This window comes from Gopherus evgoodei, chromosome 13 (genome assembly GCF_007399415.2).
Source record: "Gopherus evgoodei ecotype Sinaloan lineage chromosome 13, rGopEvg1_v1.p, whole genome shotgun sequence".
NCBI lineage: Eukaryota > Metazoa > Chordata > Testudines > Testudinidae > Gopherus > Gopherus evgoodei.
In genome coordinates this window covers 6,642,655-6,664,846 of record NC_044334.1, presented here as the reverse complement: position 1 = coordinate 6,664,846, position 22,192 = coordinate 6,642,655, and the positions used below count along the sequence as shown (strand labels likewise).

The window sequence follows — 22,192 nt, the reverse complement described above, 5'->3', positions numbered from 1 at the left end:
GGTTTAAGATCTCATCTAGAGTATGATCCCATTTTATGTATGGTGAAATTGAGGCAGGGAGAAGTGGCTTATCAAAGTTGCAGAGGGAGTCTGTCAAATGAAATTAGAACTTGGGCAAGTCTTCTCTACTATCTGTCTCTTATCTTCATAAACTCTTCCCATTTTCTGAGTTGAGTTGTTTCTTGGTGAAAGTCTTTCTTATACATTTGCAGAAATAGAGACCATGGTACCTACAAAATAATCTCCTTGTCCAGGGTGTTTGTCATAGCTTTTCAATGTTTTCTTTATTTTATCTCCTCTGGTGCCAGTCTCCAGAATGTGTGAGAGTGTTTATATTCGTTGCTTCTGACCTTGGCTTTATGCAGCTGTTCAAAGTAGAAATTGAAGGTGGGAGTAGTGTTTTAACCCACTGGAAGCTGCAGACAGACAGACACAGCTTTTAAGTCCTCATTTCAGTGTTATGCTGAGTAGTGCCATAACGGCTAGGATATTTCATAAAAGTGAGAAAAAAATTCTGCCAGGGGACTCTGCACTAGTCATCCATCAAAAAATCCTGGCTCCCGATCACTCAGAAGAGGCTGTCTTGCCAAAATGTCAGAGAGTGGTGTTCAAGGAAGGGTCTTAGGTCTGCATTTTTTTTTTTTGCCTAGGGCCACTATCCTACCAGTTCCCAGTATGTCATACGCAGATTACTCCTGCTCCTGGTATTCCTAATCAGCATCTGGAGGCCAAAGTGGGTGAGATGGGGATCTTGTCATCCAGAACATGGGAACGCACAGTAACAGCATTTTGGTAGCATGAAGATGGGTAATGGTTAAGGAAGGTACGGGTTCTAAACCCAACCCTGCCGCTGACTAATTGTGGGGGCTTGGCCAAGTTACGGTCTGTAAAAGAGGGTGGTAGGAGGAGTGATTAGTGTTTATAAAGCACTTTGAAGATGTGGAGAGTATATCAATGTAAGAGTTGTTACGTTTCCAAAGATTTGGGCACACACCACTGAATAGATTAAATCTATCCTGAAACTATTGACGGGGAAAAGCTCTTTGAGCTTGTATAAATGGATTGCATATGAGGCTTCCCCCCTTTTATGCTACTCACTTTATAACATTTTTGTTTCCTTTCCCATTAATATCTGAGTTTAACGATTATTTTTAAATAATTCCCTTATTTTAAAGATGTTGATAAATGGCAAATCTCCACTTTTTAAAAATGAAAGTAAATTTAGTGCTTATGAGCCATCCAGCTCTGCAAGCTGATGCCTTTATCCCAAAGAACAAGGCCACCACAGATAGCCAGCATGCAAGCTTCCCATACGCACTGATCCCTGACCCCCAGCCAATCTCAACCAGGACCTGAAGGACCATGGCCTGTTCAATCCTTGGCTGACAACACAAGAGGCATGACAAATACAATGGTGTTTTCTGTGTCATTAGCATTTGTATGGTAAGAGTTGGATAGATACATTCCTGATTAATTTCAGAAAGGGGCAACTACAGAGCCTTCAGATGAGGGTGACTTTCAGCAGCCATCAACCTGAGCTTTATTTAAGCTAGTGAACTAGAGGTGAAAGTTTCTGTTTTCATTCTAAAGGGAAACTTTTACTATGGGATGTGTATGGCGTAGCGGAGTCTGTTTCTTCTTACTATGTGTTCCATTCTGTGCATCCGATGAAGTGGGCTGTAGCCCATGGAAGCTTATGCTCAACAAATAAATTTGTTAGTCTCTAAGGTGTCTCAAGTACTCCTGTTCTTTTTGTTTTAGAATAGATTTTCTTTTTGTTCATTCCAGTTTTATTTGTTAGCTCTGGATTACATGGAGGCTTCTGCATTTTTTGCTGGTAATTTGTATTAACGTTACTACATCTGCGGTTAACTTCTATCTTTTTGCCTTCCATTTCTTCAGTTTCATTGTTTTTATTAATACATTACAAAGTTAGATGTTCTGGTCTTTCATAGTTTGGATTGCAGACATGCTAGAAAACCTTTGCTCAGCAGGGGAGAGGTGAGGAGAGTCTCTGAATGTTCTTTTTAAAACACTGAAGCCACTTCTAGAATGAGATCCCTATAGGCTCACAGTATATTTTTAGGCTTGCCATGTTGCAAATGTTATATTATCCTCTGTGACTTAAAGTCTAGTTTCAGATTTCTCAGCCTGTTGAGCATGGTAAACAGCACTCAGCGCTTCATAGTTAGTGGAGATGATGGTTAAAAATGCTCTTCATTGGTATGGTTGTTTTCTCTTTAAAAAATAAATTAGAGACATTTAGTGTTTTTAAAGGTCATTAAAGAATGCAAGATACACCATCCAATACAAATGAAGTAAAAATTAATTAATCTCAGTGTTGAATAGGTAAAACAGGGAAGTACCAAGTAGATTTTAATACGCATACAGAGGCAGAATTCTGAGCCTTCTATTAACTCTTCAAAGCACGTAATATATCAACAGAAAACCTCCTGCCATTCCCAAAGCTGCTTTTGTGAAAGATACCTTGATAATTCTGATCCTAGAGCTGACACTAAACCAGCTGCAGTTTTATTAGCCACATAGAATTTTCTTTTGCTTCACATAAATGCTTCTAATCTTGCGTGAGCTGCAGGGAGTGCAGATGAGACGAAAAGAAAGGATGGAGCGGGGAAGGAAGGGTGTTGGGATTATGGTGGCTATTTTTAAAGAGGGGGTGGCCAGAGGGAAGATAAAAATAAAGCTTGTGATGATGATGCAGCAGGGAGAATCCTATTGTGTATCCCCTCCTTTCTTCCCCGCCCTCACTCTACCAGAGCTTCAAATTCAAGTTGCTGGTGTGACCAGTGAAGTATTATGAAGTCGCAATTGGTGTTAGGGTTCAGTTCCATTAAAGCAGGATTTAACAACTGTTATGAAAAATTGGCATATTCTCCCTAAATGAAAATTGAGACAAAAATCTGTTAAGATCGTTATGGTGGATAGCATATATAAATAACTTAGACTAAAAAATAATTACAGGGATGTAATTATAAACACAGGAAATGCAGAGTTAAGGTTACTCTTAAAAGGAATAAAATGTGTTAAAGTAAAAATATATGGTTAAGGCATTCACATAAGTTTAATTTTGCCTTGTACTTATGCTATGAGGGAAAAATGTTTAATTTTTTTTTTAAATCAGCTACATCTAATCTGAGACCTCAAGCACTAAACCATATTATTATGATTAAAATATTTATTACATGTCATTACAGAGCAGGATTAAGATTCTTTTGGGTGTCTAAATTATACACTTCTTACCTTTCTTTTAAGTGTAACTCTAAGTCTGAAATTCCTGAGTTTATACTACTTTGGGGATAATTACAACACCCCCTTAAGCTACTGATGTATACTTTCAACTTTAACCCTACTTTGATGGAATTTTTTTAATTAGTTTGTTTGGGAATTTTGTATATAGCAGGTGCTTTACCCAAGTGAGGACTGGGGAACCAAAATCAAATGCAAAAATGCACCCTTTATTAGACAACAAACTAAATGCAGAATCCTTGATTATAATGTTACCAGGTTGTTTAGATTTGGGTTATTTTAAAGTCTTAAAGGATGACAAGTGTGTGTCCGGATCCCCACCTCCCTTTCCAAAGTGTTTTGCATATTGATACAAAAACTATATTTAGGGATTGCTTCACCCAGCTGAGCTGCAACCATGGAGGCACGTGTGTGTGTGTGTGTGTGTGTGTGTGAGAGAGAGAGAGAGAGAGAGAGAGAGAGAGAGAGAGAGAGAGAGAGAGAGAGAGAATAATTGCTTAATATCAACATTACACAGTAATGTAGGACAGGAAGTAAAGGGATGACTATAGTAAACTGGAATTGCAGGTATAATCTGGGAAGACAGAATGTAGCACTTCTCACTGTCAGGATATGTCTACACTACGGGATTATTCTGATTTTAGATAAACCAGTTTTGTAAAACAGATTGTATAAAGTCAAATGCACGCGGCCACACTAAGCACATTAATTTGGCGGTGTGTGTCCATGTCCCGAGGCTAGCGTCGATTTCCGGAGCATTGCACTGTGAGTAGCTATTCCGTAGCTATCCCATAGTTCCCACAGTCTCCCTCGCACATTGGAATTCTAGGTTGAGATCCCAGTGCAAAAACAGTGTTACAGGTGATTCTGGGTAAATGTCGTCACTCAATCCTTCCTCCGTGAAAGCAACGGCAGACAATCATATCGCGCCCTTTTTCCCTGGATTGCCCTGGCAGACGCCATAGCACGGCAACCATGGAGCCCGTTTTGCCTTTTGTCACGGTCACCATATGTGTACTGGATGCTGCTGACAAACGCAACATTCATTTGCTTTTGCAAGGTCGCAGAGATGGTTACCATCCCTATTGCACAGTCTGCCATTGTAAATTGGCGATGAGATGAAGGCTATCAGTAATTTTGCACCGTTTGCAATTGGAAATTGGCGATGACAGTTATCAATCATTTTGTACCATCTACTGCTGTCATGGGTGCTCCTGGCTGGCCTTGCTGAGGTCGGCCGTGGGGTGCATGGACAAAAATCGGAATGACTCCCCGGGTCATTCCCTTCGTTATATTTTGCCTAAAAAGAGTCAGTCCTGCCTAGAATATGGGGCAAGTGAACTAGAGAACCAGAGAGCACAGCTGCTCCGGGTCAGAGCCCCAGAGATCCCGCAGAAATGATGAGCTGCATGCCATTCTAGGGGGTGGCCCTGCAACAATCCCACCCGTTGCTTCCCTCCTCCCCCAACCCTCCTAGGCTACCATGGCAGTGGCGCCCCATTTGTGTGATGAAGTAATAAAGAATGCAGAAATAAGAAACACTGACTTTTTAGTGAGATAAAATGAGGAGGAGGAAGCCTCCAGCTGTTATGATAGTCCAGGCAGGACATTAAAAGCGGGGGAGGGGGGAGGAGGAGCGCAGCTTCCCGCTGCTATGATAGTCCAGGCAGTACAGAATCTTTTCTTTAGACAGGAAAGCTGGGGGGGAAGTTGATGGAGCTCAGCCTCCAGTTGCTATGATGAGGACGGTTACCAACCGTTTCGTACCATCTGCCAGGAATGACCAGGAGTCATTCCCATTTTTACCTAGGCGCCCCCAGCCGACCTCACCGAGGCCAGCCAGGAGCACTCATGGGCTGATGATGAAGATGGATATCAGTCATATTGCACCATCTGCCACCAGGAAGAAGATACTGGTGTTCAGCGCTGCAGCACCCCGTCTACTAGCAGCATGCAGTAGACATAGGGTGACATTGAAAAAAGTCAAGAAACGATTTTTTTCCCTTTTCTTTCGGGGGGGGAGGAGGGGAAGGGTATAAATTGACGACATATACCCTGGAACACCTGGGAAAACGTTTTTGACCCTTCAGGCATTGGAAGCTCAGCCAAGAATGCAAATACTTTTCGGAGACTGCGGTGACTGTGGGATAGCTGGAGTCTTCAGTCCCCCCTCCCTCCCTCCATGAGCGTCCATTTGATTCTTTGGCTTTCCGTTACTCTTGTCACACAGCACTGTGCTGTGGACTCTGTATCATAGCCTGGAGATTTTTTCAAATGCTTTGTCATTTCGTCTTCTGTAACGGAGCTCTGATAGAACAGATTTGTCTCCGCATACAGCGATCAGATCCAGTATCTCCCATATGGTCCATGCTGGAGCTCTTTTTGGATTTGGGACTGCATTGCCATTCGTGCTGATCAGAGCTCCATGCTGGGCAAACAGGAAATGAAATTCAAAAGTTTGCGGGGCTTTTCCTGTCAACTTGGCCAGTGCATCGGAGTTCAGATTGCTTTCCAGAGCGGGCGCAATGGCACACTGTGGGATATCGCCCGGAGGCCAATACCATTGATTTGCGGCCCACTAACCCTAATCCGACATGGCAATACCAATTTCAGTGCTACTCCCCTCGTCGGGGAGGAGTACAGAAATCGGTTTAAAGAGCCCTTTATATCAATATAAAGGGCTTCGTTGTGTGGACGAGTGCAGGGTTAATTCGGTGTAACGCTGCTAAATTTGGTTTAAACACGTAGAGTAGACCAGGCCTCAAAGAGGCTTGCCAACTTGTGTCAGGAATGGGTCAAGTAGTTTACAAAAATGATGCAGGTCACTAGTGTGAGAGACTGGATTCTCTCTTCCTTCCCATTCTGGTCCTAGGGCACATCATAGTGACTCTGGCCTGACCCAGACTAACCCTGAGTGCAGTTCTAGCACTAGAATGAAGGGGATCTTGGTAAGGAGTGGGGTAGTGCTTCACATCTCAGGCAGATTGACTTCCAATTATGTGTCCTCAAGCTGCAGTCATTTGCAAAATGCAGTACTGAGAACAGCTGTCTGGCACACTGTTAGCTGGTCTCATACTTACTGCTTTACGTACAAAGATAATGTGCTTCTTTGTTACAAGGGTGGGTCCTATAAAACATGGGACACCTAAGCCACAGTGTCAGGTTAAAAAAAATCATTTTAAAATAAACCTAATTTCCATACCTAATGTTACATGTTATTATTAATTATTCTGGGTGGGATTGATAGCACTGCCTATTATTAAGGTTGTCTAACACTTCTTATTATAAGGCACTGTTTTCACTTACTTATAACTTTGCCAAATTTCAGCCAGTCAGGCTGAAATATTTTATATAACATTTTTGACAGTTTCAACCAGAATGGTTCAGCTGTTTCCAGGAATGAGGCTAGGGGAAAACACATTGTTTTGCCCATGTTAAAAAAAAAATTGTGACCTTTTTCCTTCCAAAGTTCTAGCACTCCCAGGCTCCGGAGCAGGCACTCAAAATTTGTCAGAGAGGTGCTTTTGTATCAGAGGTGTACCTTTTGCCAACCCCAAGAAAATCAGCTCAAATTTGACTACTTTATAAGCCTTTGAAAAATTGCAGTTCGTAAATGCTCACTAGAGTCTTAGATTTTAACAGCTAAATTTCCTAAAGACTCCAGCCACACTGGGCATGCTCTGCCTTGGAGCTGAGCAGGAATGGGCACCTGAACTGAGAACAGTGAAACTGTCCTGTGCTTTCAGTGTCCCCTCTCGGGCCCAAGCGTGTGCAGGAGGAAGCTGCCTGAGGGAAGAGTGCCCTGGGGCAGCAGGTAGGGCCAAGGAAGAGACTCCGCCCCAAAACTGCTGAAGCCTCGCAGGCCGTAATGAAGAGGCTCGCGGCCACAGATAGCCCGCTGGCCGGGAGTTTGAGACCCATGCATTATGGTAATCTAATTACACGATTGCATGCTAATTTTTCCACAAATCCCCTGGCTCGTTCAGTACACAGGATGGACCTCCTCTGGGGATGAATCAGGTTGTGCTGTAAAAGAAGTTGTTGTCTGTAGGACCCCAGTCTCATTTGTTGCAGACATTGGAAGATGTGTAATGAACGAGGCAGGGGAAAAAAAGATAATATCATGATTAAGGCAGTTGAATGCTGTCCTGGAGAACTGGATTCTATCCCAGCCCGTCCCAAGAGGTTGTTCTGTGTTTCTAGTCAGGTCACTTGAAACATATTTTTCACAGATCACTAATTATGGGTGCCTCATTTTCTGAGTGCCCAACTTGAGACCCTGGGATTTTATTTGCAGAAATGCAGAGTACTCTCAGCTGCAACTGAAGTCGATTGGAGCTGTACTTGGAACATAAAAGTGCTATATAATGCTAAGTAGTCTGACAATCAGGTTCTAAGCATCTGAAATTTGGCACCCAAACAGCTGGAACTTTTGACTTTAATCTCACTGTGCCTCCGTTCCCCATATGTAAAAAGGGAAGAGTAATGAGCCCTCATCTCACAGAGCTCTTGGGAAAATAAATTTAATATTTGTGAAGCACTCAAATACTCTTGTGATGAGTGCCATAGAGAAGCCTAGGAGAAAATTAATAATTCTGTCTTCAGAGCAGGGTTTGAACAATGTGTAGTAAATAAGGCCTAAAGCCACACACAACAATAAGAAACTTAAATTACCAGCTATTCAATATTTAACTAAGTACCGTCCATTTTATGCAATGAATGAGAAGGGTCCTGTGGGAAAAAACAGTGATTGTGTAATTAAAGACATAATGTACCATAATGCATATATGCAAGGGGGGCAAATGGCATTTCCTAAATTCTGAAGCTTGTCTTTGCAATCTTAACATCTTTAGTTTAGTTTTTTTGTATATAATTTAATATGTTGCAGTAGTGCTCAGAGATCCCAATCAAGACCAAGGCCCACCGTGTTAGGTGTATTCAAAACCTATAAAGACACAGCCCCTACCCCAAAGAGACACATTAGATTAATAAAAATGAATATTTAAAAAAATCTAACATACTTTTCACCATTTATGCTTTTTGTTTACTCTATTACATTTCACCTTGGATCGTGAAAATAGACTGGTCAGTTTCACATTTGTTTCTAGTAAGCTTTCTAGTTAATCTCGCTTTCTTGGTCTTCTGTTCAAGCACAAGGCTGCAATGTTTGGGTTGCAAACAGAGCACAGGAGTGTTTGTTTAAAAAAATATATATAGTTTCCATTGGAGTTTATTTTCAAATATTATATATAGAAAGACTTGTATTTCTTATGAGTTTAATTTCTTACATGCTGGTCCAAAAATTAGGTTTTATCTTTTGATATGTCTCTGCATGTCAACTTCAGGAATGGGATGCTCTGAGGAAAACTCCATGTGGGTTTAATATTTTCTACAGCAGAGTGTTTGGCTAGTTGGCAAGTTCCTGGAAACATTATATAAAACTAGGCTTGGTATCTTTATTTAGACAGGGAGAAAATATGCAAAACTATGTGTCTGGTTACCAAATATATAGGAGTTGACTGTATTTTGGATACAATTCTGTGACCAGCTGGGAGAAAAGTGAAAATACATCTATTCTAGTGTTTGATTAGCCAAATGAAGGTATATAGATGCATGTATTGGGGTAAATGTTTGTACTGGGAAAGATTGTGTTGGTGTTTAATACTTTACTCTTCCTCTACTCGATTAAAGCATTTCACAAACATTAAAGTAAGCTTCCCAGCTCTGCTGTCTGGTAGGGAAGTTTAGAAAGAGCCATAGAATGTGTAGTCTTAAAAAGCCTGTTTTTCCTAAAGCAAACTCTGGTTTTCCCTTAGTAATATTTCACTTTTAAAACTTGAATAAACATGTCATAAACAGATAGCTAAGGGTTAATGTCTCTTACACCTGGAAAGAAGAAACCTGAAACACCTGACCAGAGCACCAATCAGGAAACAAAACTTTTTTAAATCTGGGTGGAGGGAAGTTTGTGTCTGAGTTCTTTGTCTTCTGCCTGTCTCTCTCTCGGCTATGGGAGGATTTCTGTTTCCTGCTTTCTAATCTTCTGTTTCCAAGTTGTGAGTACACAGATCATAAAAACAATAGGGGTTATTGTTTTTTTCTTTTGTATTTACATGGTGTAGTTGCTGGAATGTGTTAAATAGTATTCTTTTGAATAAGGCTGTTTATTCATATTTCTTTTAAGCAATTGACCCTGTATTTGTCACCTTAATACAGGGAGACCATTTTTATGTATTTTTCTTTCTTTTTATATAAAGCTTTCTTTTTAAGACCTGTTGGAGTTTTTCTTTAGTGGGGAACTCCAGGGAATTGAGTCTGTACTCACCAGGGAATTGGTGGGAGGAAGAAGTCAGGGGGAAATCTGTGTGTGTTAGATTTACTAGCCTGACTTTGCATTCCCTCTGGGTGAGGGGGGAAGAGAGATTAACTCTCGGTAATTCTGTTTTCCAGGACTGGGAACGGGGAGGGTGGAGTCCCTCTGTTTAGATTCACGGAGCTTGCTTCTGTGTCTCTCTCCAGGAACACCTGGAGGGGGGGAAGGGAAAAGGTTTATTTCCCTTTGTTGTGAGACTCAAGGGATTTGGGTCTTGGGGTCCCCAGGGAAGGTTTGGGGGGACCAGAGTGCCCCAAAACACTCTAATTTTTTGGGTGGTGGCAGCTTTACCAGGTCCAAGCTGGTAACTAAGCTTGGAGGTTTTCATGCTAACCCCCATATTTTGGACGCTAAGGTCCAAATCTGGGACTAGGTTATGATATGGTATGCAGCGTTGTGGGAAAGATAGAATCCAGAAGCCAGTAGGAATATTATATTTTTCTTTTCTCTGCTAGGGGCTTTTAAGCAGAGAGGAACGGTTTGGTTTTAAAAGGAACCAGAGAGAATTTTTTTTTCTGCTCTCTCTGGCAGTTTTTGGCTTGCATATTAAGCAAGGAACCATTAAGGGACTATTAAGGGTCTTTTGTGACAATAGCACTCCCATTGAGAGTCATTACCAGCACTATACACATGCAAATAAAGTGGTTTTTCTGGTTTACTTTACATTGAAAAGATTAGCTAGAGGAAGACAGGGAAAAAGGCACTGTTGCTAGGCAGACCCCAGGAGGCAACAGAGCCTGCAGTTCAGACAATAAATACCGGAGGGCACCCCAACACAAGAAAACAGGAACCATGACTTCCAAGGAAAAAAGGGAGGCAGAAGAACCAATCAAAGAAGCTGAACACAGGCGACAACTGGAGCTGAAAGAAAAGGAAGAAAGCATCAAACTGGCAGCCTACGAGGCAGCCCACAAAAGAAAACTAGAAGAAGAAGAGGTGGCCCACAGAAGGAAACAAGAAGAAGAAGAGGTGGCCCACCACCGAGAAATGGAAAAACAACAAAAAGAAAGTGAAGAGAAGGAAAAACAGAACTGGACTTAGCGCAAGCTGGGCTGCATGCGCCAGCCAATCCTAGCAACCCTTCGCCAATTATGGTTCCACATCACAGGAAATTTCCCACCTACAAGGCAGGTGATGACACTGAGGCCTTCTTGAAAAATTTTGAAAGAGCCTGTCTGGGGTACAGCATCCCTGAAGACCAGTACATGGTAGAATTGATGCCACAGCTCAGTGGACCTTTAGCAGAGGTGGCAGCTGAAATGCCTAAGCAGCAAATGAACGACTATAAACTTTTTCAAACCAAGGCCAGATACAGAATGGGGATAACCCCGGATCATGCCCGTCGGCGTTTCAGAACCCAAAAGTGGAAACCAGATATGTCATTTCCCAAACACGCCTACTACGTTGGGAAAAATTATGAGGCCTGGATATCAGGACACAATGTTAAATCCTTGGAAGAACTGCACCTCTTCATACAAATGGAGCAGTTCTTGGATGGTGTTCCTGAGGACATAACACAGTACATACAAGATGGAAAACCCAAAAATCTTGCTGAGGCGGGGGAGATTGGAGCCAGATGTATGGAAGTGGCAGAAAGCAAGAAAGCTACTGTCAAGGGGGACGAATACCCCAGAGGGCACACCAACCATAAACCCTACAACCGAGGGCAGCCAAAAACCCCACCTACAACCCAAGTAAAGCCACAGACACACTATTCTTCCACCTCACCAGTCTCCAGTAACTCACCTCAACCCAGTGACCCATCAGATGGAAGATGCTTTAAGTGTAATGAACTGGGACATATCAAGGCCAACTGTCCAAAGAACGCCATCCGAGTGCAGTTCATTACACCTCCATCACACCAAAGATCCCCAGGCCCAGATGCCTCTCAAATACCCTTGGAGTGAAGGGAAAATTTGAGAGTGGGCGGAAAGAAGGTTACTGCGTGGAGAGACACGGGGGCACAAGTGTCAGCTATCCACCAATCCTTCGTAGACCCCAAATTCATCAACCCAAAGGCCCAAGTGACAATTTACTCCTTCATGTCACAAGCTGTAGACTTGCCTACAGCTGAACTGCCTGTCCAGTACAAAGGCTGGTCAGGAATGTGGACTTTTGCAGTCTATGACAATTATCCTATCCCCATGCTACTGGGAGAAGACTTGGCCAACCAGGTGAAGCGGGCCAAGCGAGTGGGAATGGTTACACGTAGCCAAACCAGGCAAGCTTCCAGACCCATTCCTGTTCCTGAGCCGTCCACAGATGCCCCGTCTGTGTTACCAGAGACCCAGACAGAGGTAGTGGACCCAGATACCATGCCAACCACTGAAACAGCCACAGCACCTCCAGTCCCAGGCCCGGAACTGGAACAGCAACCAGCACCAGCAATTGCAACCACATCTTCAAACTCAACGCCAGAGGGCGCCAGCGAACCAAAACTGGCAGAAGCAACAGACAGCCGTACCCAAAAGGCTCAGCCAGAGCCTGAAATACCCTCAGGTGCACCAGCAGAGAGTGGTTCACAAGCAACGGAAACAACCCCATCACCTACATCGCTTCCAGAGGGACCAAGCCCAAGTCCACAGTCTGAGGAAGAACTGGTGACCCCAGCCTCAAGGGAACAGTTCCAGACTGAGCAGGAAGCAGATGACAGCCTTCAGAAAGCTTGGGCGGCTGCCCGGAGCACCCCACCGCCTCTCAGCTCTTCTAATCGATCCCGGTTTGTTATAGACCAAGGACTTTCATACAAGGAGATTCTTTCTGGTGGACACCGGGAAGAATGGCAGCCACAAAAACAGTTGGTGGTTCCAACTAAGTACCGGAGGAAGCTCTTAAGCTTAGCCCATGATCATCCCAGTGGCCATGCTGGGGTGAACAGAACCAAGGACCGGTTGGGGAAGTCCTTCCACTGGGAGGGGATGGGCAAGGATGTTGCCACGTATGTCCGGTCTTGTGAGGTATGCCAAAGAGTGGGAAAACCCCAAGACCAGGTCAAGGCCCCTCTCCAGCCACTCCCCATAATTGAGGTCCCATTTCAGCGAGTAGCTGTGGATAGTCTGGGTCCTTTCCCAAAAAAGACGCCCAGAGGAAAGCAGTACGTACTGACTTTCGTGGACTTTGCTACCCGATGGCCGGAAGCAGTAGCTCTAGGCAACACCAAGGCTAACACTGTGTGCCTGGCCCTAACAGACATTTTTGCCAGGGTAGGTTGGCCCTCCGACATCCTTACTGGTTCAGGATCTAATTTCCTGGCAGGGACCATGCAAAAACTGTGGGAAACTCATGGGGTGAACCACTTGGTTGCCACCCCGTACCACCATCAAACCAATGGCCTGGTGGAAAGGTTTAATGAAACTTTGGGGGCCATGATACGTAAATTCGTCAACGAATACTCCAATAATTGGGACCTAGTGTTGCAGCAGTTGCTGTTTGCCTGCAGGGCTGTACCACATCCCAGTTTAGGGTTTTCACCGTTTGAACTTGTGTATGGTCACAAGGTTAAGGGGCTATTACAGTTGGTAAAGCAGCAATGGGAGGGGTTTACGCCTTCTCCAGGAACTAACATTCTGGACTTTGTAAGCAACCTACAAAACACCCTCCGACACTCTTTAGCCCTTGCTAAAGAGAACCTAAAGGATGCTCAGGAAGAGCAAAAGGCCTGGTATGACAGACATGCCAGAGAATGTTCCTTCAAGGTAGGAGACCAGGTTATGGTCTTGAAGGCGCAACAGGCCCATAAGATGGAAGCATCATGGGAAGGGCCATTCACAGTCCAAGAGCGCCTGGGAACTGTGAACTACCTCATAGCATTTCCCAATTCCTCACTAAAGCCCAGAGTGTACCATGTTAATTCTCTCAAGCCTTTCTATTCCAGAGACTTACAGGTTTGTCAGTTTACAGTCCAGGGAGATGATGCTGAGTGGCCTGACGGGGTCTACTACGACGGGAAAAAAGACGGTGGCGTGGAAGAGGTGAACCTCTCAACCACCCTGGAACGTCGCGTATGACAAAACATAATTACATTGTTGAAAGGAAGCAACGTTTGTAGAGCAGTGTCCTGTCCAGCGGATGTGACATGGGACTGGGAGTCAGCAGGCTTAGGTGCTGTTCCAAGCTCTGCCACAGAACCTTTGGCCTTGTGCAAGCTATGTTTTCCCCTCCGTACCTTGGTTTACATATCTATAAAATGGGGATGGCTAGTACTTACCCTCCTTTGTAAAATGCTTTGAGATCTAAAAAGTTGTATATAATGGCAAGATATTGCTGTCCTGTAGCTGCTTTCATGTGAGCATCTGACAGCCCTTTACAAACTTTAATTATTTAAGTCTCAGAAGATTCCCATGAGGCTGGTAAACTTGATCAGCTCCATTTGACTGATGGGCAAACCTCTGTCCTACCCTCTCTCCACCTCCCTTTATCCAAGTCACAGGGAGCCAGTGGCAGAAGTAGGAACCCAACAGTTCTGACAACCAGCCTCCTTATCTAATCATTAGACAGCATTTCTCTCAAATGCTTAAGAGGCTTTTCCAGCTTTCTGGCTTTTATAAGCCTGAAATAAAATAAGTAGAGGTAGGGGGCTGCAATAAGCTATACCAGCAAAAGTACAGTGGTTCCAGTACAAGTTGTATCCCAAGCAGGAATGCTTTGCTAATATAGCTATACCTGCAAAGCACTTACTGTAGATGTGGTTTATATGAGAGCAAAATCCCAGACCCTGGAGACTTTTACTCTGGCAAGTACAAGACTGGGCTTTTTGCTAGTTTTGTAAAGTCACTACTTTATCTTTGCTCTCCAGCTTATTTGTAGAGTACACTGGGGAGATGCATTTCCTCAGGTAGTGGGATAAGATGTGACTGAATAGAATTATGAGCTGTTGGTTCAGAAAATCTTGTATTTTCTAGGGTACTAGACTGCAACCTAGTAATGGGATATTTTGAATGCTGATTTTGCACCTCATTTTTTTTATGAGAGAGACAGGTTGGGAAAAAGATGTTTGTCTTTTCAGGAATCTCTCTCTTGAAAATCAAAGCATTGCTTTAAAAGGGGATGCGCTGCACAGCAGGGTAGATGGTTGTTTAACAGTACGCTGAATTTAGCATCAGTACAAGGAAGGATTCATGCGTAGTTTTATGGAATGTAGGTAATGTTAACATCCTCCCTGTCTTGGAATCTGCTCTTTCAGATGAGATGATGGACAGAGTAACATCAAGAAAAGGGCAACCCTGATGCTTTATTTTAAAGTTGTGGCTTGGACTAGCTATCTATTATTGTAGATAGTAAACGTGAATCTGTGTGAGTGTTACCTTCATGTGACTCCTGTACTGAGGAGAGAAATCATAATTCCTATCCACATGATACAGGAATTTTTTTGTTCCACTTGCCTGCCTCTTCATTCTGGAACACAATATGTGAATGTTCTTGTAATCTGATCCTCTGAATGAGCCTTTGTTTGAGGAAGTATTGTTAGTTTTGGCTCCTAGAGAACTGAGGTGATAGGCCCAGCCCCCAACAAAACAAAGATTAAAAACAAACCAAAACCATTCTCCTGAATCCTGTGTGGAAGCCAAAAAGATCTTTCCTTTTGTCACAAGAAAAAATCATCTGTTTAACTTATTTTAAATTAAAGGAATAGAAACATTCTTATTTCATATTGTACATCTTATTACAAAACCCTGCAAAGAAAATATCCTTCTCTAAAGGTCTTTGCAGTCTAACTCAGAGACAATGCTATAAATGAACAAGCAGAGGAGGGGATCACTCAAGAAGTTTCACAAAGCAAGTGGATTTTAACAAAGGATTTGGCAGGGGAGAAGACTTTTAGCACAAGGAAAGTAGGAGCCTGTAAAAGAGAGAATAGAAATGTAAAATATACTCCTATATATTTGCTCCTATAACTTGAAAATAATTTGGTTTTCAAAAGTGAAAATTGTATAGGCAGTTCTCAGTTAAATCATTTTCTCTCACAGCTATAAAGATAGGCAAGATTCTTGTGGCTTGAAAAGTGAGTTTGACAAGCAGTAGCTACTTTTCATTGCATCTTATTTGAGCAGTTGGGTCAGTGCTCTAGAATCTGAGCTTCAGTGCCCGGAGATTTATGCTTCAATTCCACCTAGGATAGATGTAAGACCTGATGCAACATGAATGCAAATGGAGAAAATAACTTTTTTCCTGAACTTGAGAACTCCAATGGGAACATTTGCTTTGTACCTTCAGATTAATTTCAGTTATTTTCATAGAATCATAGAAGAACAGGGTTGGAAGAGACCTCAGGAGACCATCTAGTCCAGGGGTCGGCAACCTTTCAGAAGTGATGTGCCAAGTCTTCATTTATTCGCTGTAATTTAAGGTTTCGCATGCCAGTAATACATTTTACAGGGACTGGCGGATGGAACCCCAGATTGGCAGCGGGCTGAGTGGGGCCGGAGGACAGAACTCCAGACTGCCAGTCTGGGGTTCCGTCTGCCGGCCCCTGCCAGTCAGGGTCCCGGCCGCCAGCCCCACTCAGCCCGCTGCTGGCCCAGGGTTCTGTCCATCCAGGCCAGCAGCGGGGACCACAGGCCGGCAGCAGCATGCCGCAAGTTGCCGAACCCTGATCTAGTCCAACCCCCTGCTCAAAGCAGGACCAATTCCAACTATGTAAAGGAGCAAGGGCTTCCAGTTTAAAAGACAGAACTGCCAGTCAGAGGATCTGAGTTCCATTCCTGACTCTGCCACTGACAGACCTTGAGTGTGTAATTTAACCTCTCTTTCTGTTACTTCATTTGTAAAATGTGGATGACTAAAATTCCTTACTTTAGAGAGGGTGTGTGAGGATTGATGGTTTGCAAAGCACTTTCAAGGTGTGTCGTTGGAATGCAGGCTTCCTCTTATCTTATACATGTAACTGGACTGAGTTATTCTGCACCAAGTGCTCCAGTTTGTTTGCTCCATTCATCCACCTGACTTCAGCAATGCCTAATTTATTTTAAATTAATTTTATAATACATTCCTGTACCAGGCTCTAGACACATGCACAATACAAAACCCAGTCCAGAATTTTAGAAACTGATAAATCGTTGGCTGGACTTTAATGCACTATAAAATACAGTAAATAAAATGTAAATTATATAAATTGGTTAACATTTTCTATCTTAATTCTAGTCTTAAATCACTCTTTGAAGAAGATTTAAACTGGATACAAGAAATACATTATAGTTATATTGGATAGACTGCAAAAATGCCTGTCTCCTTGTGACTTTTTATTAGAGATTAGACCTATTTTGGATACAGCTAAGTTAAATAAGAGAGCTCTGCCATTTCGGATTTAGTTTATTAAACTATGCAATCATTGTCTCTTGAAAACGCATGTTACTCTAGAGATTGATATTGGATTGGCATATTTTTCTAGTCAGACTTATTTTATGTTAGAATAGTGAAGAGAGAGAGAGAAAAAAAATTGAGGCAGAAGTAAGAGAAAAAAAAGTATGTTTTCATCTGAGATTTGAAAGGAAATGGAGACTTGATGAAGTGATGAGATATGGGGGAAGCTGTTGCACACAGCACACCGCTGCAGAGCAAAGGCTACAGGACTGAGAGTTGAGCATTCCTGAGTTGTAATCCCAGCTCTGATAACACACAACAAAAGGGGACAGGAAACACTTAAAAATAGGAAAATGTGTAAATATAAAACCATGAAAAAATGATGACTTGAAACTGACGAGGTCTAAGTGTATGTAACCTTGTCTGCTCCATCTGTAATACTAATACTAATACTTCATAGAGGTGTTCTGAGGGTTAGGTAGCTAACGTTTATTAAGTGTTTATAACAGTGCTAAGCATTATCAGTGTCTTTGTTTCTCTATCCTTTCTCATTTCCAAGAAAACTCTTTACATATGAGCTGCTTTTTTTGTTGGCACCCCACCTTTGATAGTAGTATGGTTAGCACTAAACTTTTTGCTTTTGTAACTAGATCTAGTTTATCAAATGCAGCACTGCAAAGTTTAAGGGCAACAACTGTGCTGGAGTAGAGTGTAGTTAATATGGTCATGTTGTCTTTTGAATGCTGTTTGCCTGGGAGATGGTCTGGAGCTGCAAGTATGAATGGGTACTGTCTCAGTACAGCTCCTCAACATCCAAGATAGACAAAACCAAAAGCCTGCTAAGTGTCAGATTTTACACATGATCTTGGGTGTTCTCATTCCCAGAGTTTGTGGGAGGTGATGTAGTTGAGTTTAGTGGAACTGTGGTAGGTAAGAGAAGTATGTTTGGGTGAGATGAGTTGTGGTCTCAATGAAATTCCAGAGTGACAGGTATCCACATCACAAAATACCTCCCCAGAGCTAGTAGCTGCGAGAAAAAGGACTAGAAGAGCCATGAAGACTGTACTTCCCTATCTCCTCTAGACCTTTAGGCCAGGATTGAGGGATGTTGTCAGGGTGGTGCATGGAAGAAGTTTGCTCTACCAGTGCCTGAGCTTCATTTCTCCAGAACTGTCAGCTTGGCACTTTTATTAGCCGCTATATTTGCTTTAAAAAAAAAAAAGTCACTGTTGTTCTGTTTGTTTGGGTATTTTTATTTCAGTGGGAAGTTGGTTTCACCAAAGTGGAAGAATTTTAAAGGCTTAAAACTTCAATGGAGGGATAAAATTCGTCTCAACAATGCCATCTGGAGGGCATGGTATATGCAGTGTAAGTTGCTTTTATGGTAAACGTGATTGCATACAACCACAAAATGTTTGAATCTGGTCTTGCATCTGGCCATGCATGTAAGGGGCTGAATGGACAGGAGATGAAACACAAGCCACCTTACGATGGAAAAACCCAAGCCAACTGCTGGTGACCTAAATCCCTGTAGAGGACAATCCTGAATTTCCACCCCGTGACCAAACCATCCCCATGGTGTTCAAACACTGCACTGAGGGCATCGCACCATTTGAATCCAGGTGCAGTCTGAAATGACCTATTCCCCAATGGTGTGTTTGAGGGGAATCTGGGAAGACCCTTGTTAAAATCCTGCCTCCAAGGTGGAGAAGGGGTCCCTGAATAGCATGCATGTACCCAACTGTCACATTTACATTTTTGTTTCAGACCTGGAGAAACGCAAGAACCCAGTGTGCCATTTTGTGACTCCACTAGATGGCTCTATTGATGTAGAGGAACATCGGCGGCCTGAAGTATGTAAAACTTGAGCTGTGGATTTGATTATCTCTATATCTCTCCTACCTCCGTTTAGATGTGAAGGCTCTGTAGCACTGACATGCTTTGGTGTCCTCTCCGTAGTGACAAATATCAACATGTATACTATATGGCTGCTGTTGAGCCAGATGTTATAAATCTACCTGTATATGGAATGATCAAGGTGCAGCCCAAGGGCAACTTGCAGCCCCTGGAATCCTGCTATGCAGCCCATGACTGCCCTCCAGTTTGACAAATCTAAAGCATGAAGGTGCAGCCTGAAGAGCCTGTCATTCCAACACGCCAGAGCCTGTTTTACTTTTCCTCTCAAAGAGCCCATTTCTGGAGGTTGCTGAAGTCAGTGGGAGGTGAGGGCAGAGTACCCTGTAGGATCAAGCTGAGAGACTTTATAAAAGATTTTTCAATATTGTTTTTTGATTTTCTTTGCTCATCTGAATACAAACTAACAAGTGATTTCTAACCCTGTCATGTAAACTGTAACTGCAACTGGGTGAGGTAGGTCTGTGCATTTTCCTTTTCTTTTATTGTATGCAACTATTTGCAGCCCTCTGGCTCCTGCCCTAGGAGGCCCATGACATTGCAAACTGTGGTTCTCTCATGTACTGTGTAACCTTAGATAGGACTCAAAATGCATAAACCCCCGTTGAACTTACAGAGCAGGAGCAGCAGCAGAAATGGACGGCAAAAGCATACATGAAACTGTCCTAGTATTTGACCTTTTTTAAAAGCAAAGTTAGTCTAACCTTTAGGTTGAGACACAATCCAATCAGACATGGTGGAATTAAGTCTACCTCATTTCTTGTGAACTTGCCCTGTTGGCACTGGTTTTGCAGTACTTGTGGCATGTTAAAGCCCCACATTCTGATCCCCTTGTTATCATTGGCGTACCACTGCACAGCATATGGCTTGAAGAGTCAAGTTTCTCCCAGAGCGTTGTTACTGAGCTTTTATTGTTTTGTGTCATTCCTTCACAGCTTTTGGATGTATGTGTATGTTGATACTGCCTTGCAACTTTCTTTTTTCCCACTCGCTCCAGGCCAGGAATTTGTTTTTTTGTTTTTGTTTCCCAGTGAGTACATTTCATTTCACAGTTGTCATAGTGAAGGGTAAGCCTATAGATTTGGTACCTTGGCTGATTAATTTTCATTATGCTTTTGCATGGCTGTGTTAACATGCATCTTATAAAAGTTATGTTTCAGAAACATTTTTTTTCCCTTTTGTACTACACCTCTACCCCAATATAATGCGAATTCAGATATAATGCAGTAAAGCAGCGCTCCAGGGGCTGCACGATCTGGCAGATCAAAGCAAATTGGATATAACACAGTTTCACCTATAATGCGGTAAGATTTTTTGGCTCCCGAGGACAGCTTTATATCGGGGTAGAGGTGTATATTATCTTTGCAATTGGTTACAGGTGATTCAAGTAGTGACATATTGGTACTATTATTGAACATCATCACTTTTATTTTATGTGGGGAAGATTAAATGGATCCTGGATTGCTCTACAGTAGCTGGATTTAAGCACATTGTGTTGGCTGGGTTAGGGGGTCAAACAAAATTAATGTACTTACCTTATAGCATCAGTCTGCCTGAAAACTTTGTGTGGCAATTTATTGTTTGTGTATATTTCCTAATGTATTTTGTTTGTTCTCAGGCCATTGCAACAGAAGGGAAATATTGGAAACGAAGAATCGAAATAGTCATCAGGGAATATCACAAGTGGAGAACATACTTCAAGAAAAGGGTCTGTTTGTTTGCAACTGTGGAAGTATTTTGAGTGGATTAATTGCTTTTTGATTTAATAGTTGGACTTCTTAAGTAACTTTTACGAATGTGCAAAAATGTTGGAAATTCAGTTATACCAGTATAAACATTGGGTCCGTTGATACATAAGACTAAATTGATACACTGGGGTCCAGTCCTGCAACCCCTTGTCCTGTGAATATTCTCTACTCATGATTGGTCCCAAAAGGGCTAGAAAATGACTTGCATGAGTAAGGACTAATCGCTTAAGTAGGGAGTTGCAGAAGCAGGTCCTTTGGGAAGTACAGGAGTTAATTTTACTTTTTAAATATTCGTTGTTCTGTCTCTGCAGTTACAGAAACACAAAGATGAAGACCTTTCAAGCTTGGTGCGGGTAAGTAATTTTTGTGGAGGCAGTTGCAGCATCTCTGTTTATTGAAGTTGTGATATGCAGCAAAGGTATACAAGCATGTCAGCTTGCAGTGATTAAAACCTAAAGCCACGCACTTAGCCTTAATGTTTATTATGAAGAGGGGACACCCTTTTGCTTAGAATAAATTGTATAATAGAGAGCAGTACAGCTTTCCTGGGCTTAAATCAGATTGGGTGGAAGTCTTAGTCTAGAGTGTGATGACATAAGAAATGAAAGTGAACAGGCCAGCTGGCCCAAGCAGGGCCACCTCTTTACAGTTGGTCACATGACAGCTTGTTATTGAGTTATAACTGGCAACACTTGTGGAATCGGGAAAGGATGTGTGTGCTCCAAGTGGAAAAGTACATAGCAGAACCAAATGAGTCCCTTTTCTGTGCTATTATAGGCAAGTAGTTTGGTAAACTTAAAAAAAAGGGCTAGATGTTGAGATGTATAAAAGCAACTGCGCTTCAAATATCTGGGACCAAAAATAGTCGTGCGATGGAGCCTCCTTTGGGCATAAACTGATCACCAATAGAGCATTTCAGACCTTCCATAGCTAAATGTAAACCCAGCCTGGATTCACTCTTCATTATATGCCCAGAACAATCCCCAGGTTCACAAACCATTCAGCAAACCTGGCTAAGATTTAGATAAAGCTCAGGATGTCATGGTTCTGGCTGGAAACCTCACCAGTTCCAGTTGAGTTTTGTTTGTTTGTTAGGGTTCATTCAAACCCCCAAATCAGCAAAATTCTGGGTGCAAAATCCCACTTATACCCAAAAAACCTAAAAAGCATTTCCAAAGCCACCTTGGTTTTATGCAGTTCTAATCATCAGCTGGAATTGGAAAGCTATTTCCCCACAGAGTCTAGTGTTGTGCAATGATATATTTCACAGAAGTTTTATGCTAACTTCTAAAACATCTGGTTTGTGACACTGCTGGAGACACGATATTGGACTAGCTATACAAATGGCCTGTGCCGGTACAAGCAGAAATGGGATGCCACGCTAGATGAACCATCGGTCTGTTTGGTATATAAAAGAAGCCAGAGTAGATGAACTGTTGGTCTGAGCTGATGTGGCAGAGGGTGGAATACCATACTAGATTGACTGTTGCTGTGTTCCTTGTGACTGGAGGCAGGATGCTAACAAGTTGGTGTGATGCATTTTGATGACTCCTATAGAACGTTCCTCTTTATTAAAATGTGAAAAATAATG

General features: G+C 42.5%; 1 protein-coding gene across 1 annotated transcript in view; it reads left to right on the top strand.

Annotated features, from left to right (window-relative positions):
* Positions 1–22,192, top strand: part of MLXIP (MLX interacting protein) — a 67,935-nt gene that overhangs the window by 22,583 nt on the left and 23,160 nt on the right. The window contains exons 2-5 of the mRNA XM_030582744.1: positions 18,201–18,307; positions 18,707–18,792; positions 20,472–20,561; positions 20,913–20,954. Of these exons, the coding sequence (XP_030438604.1) occupies positions 18,201–18,307; positions 18,707–18,792; positions 20,472–20,561; positions 20,913–20,954 (325 nt within the window). The remainder of the gene's footprint in view (positions 1–18,200; positions 18,308–18,706; positions 18,793–20,471; positions 20,562–20,912; positions 20,955–22,192) is intronic.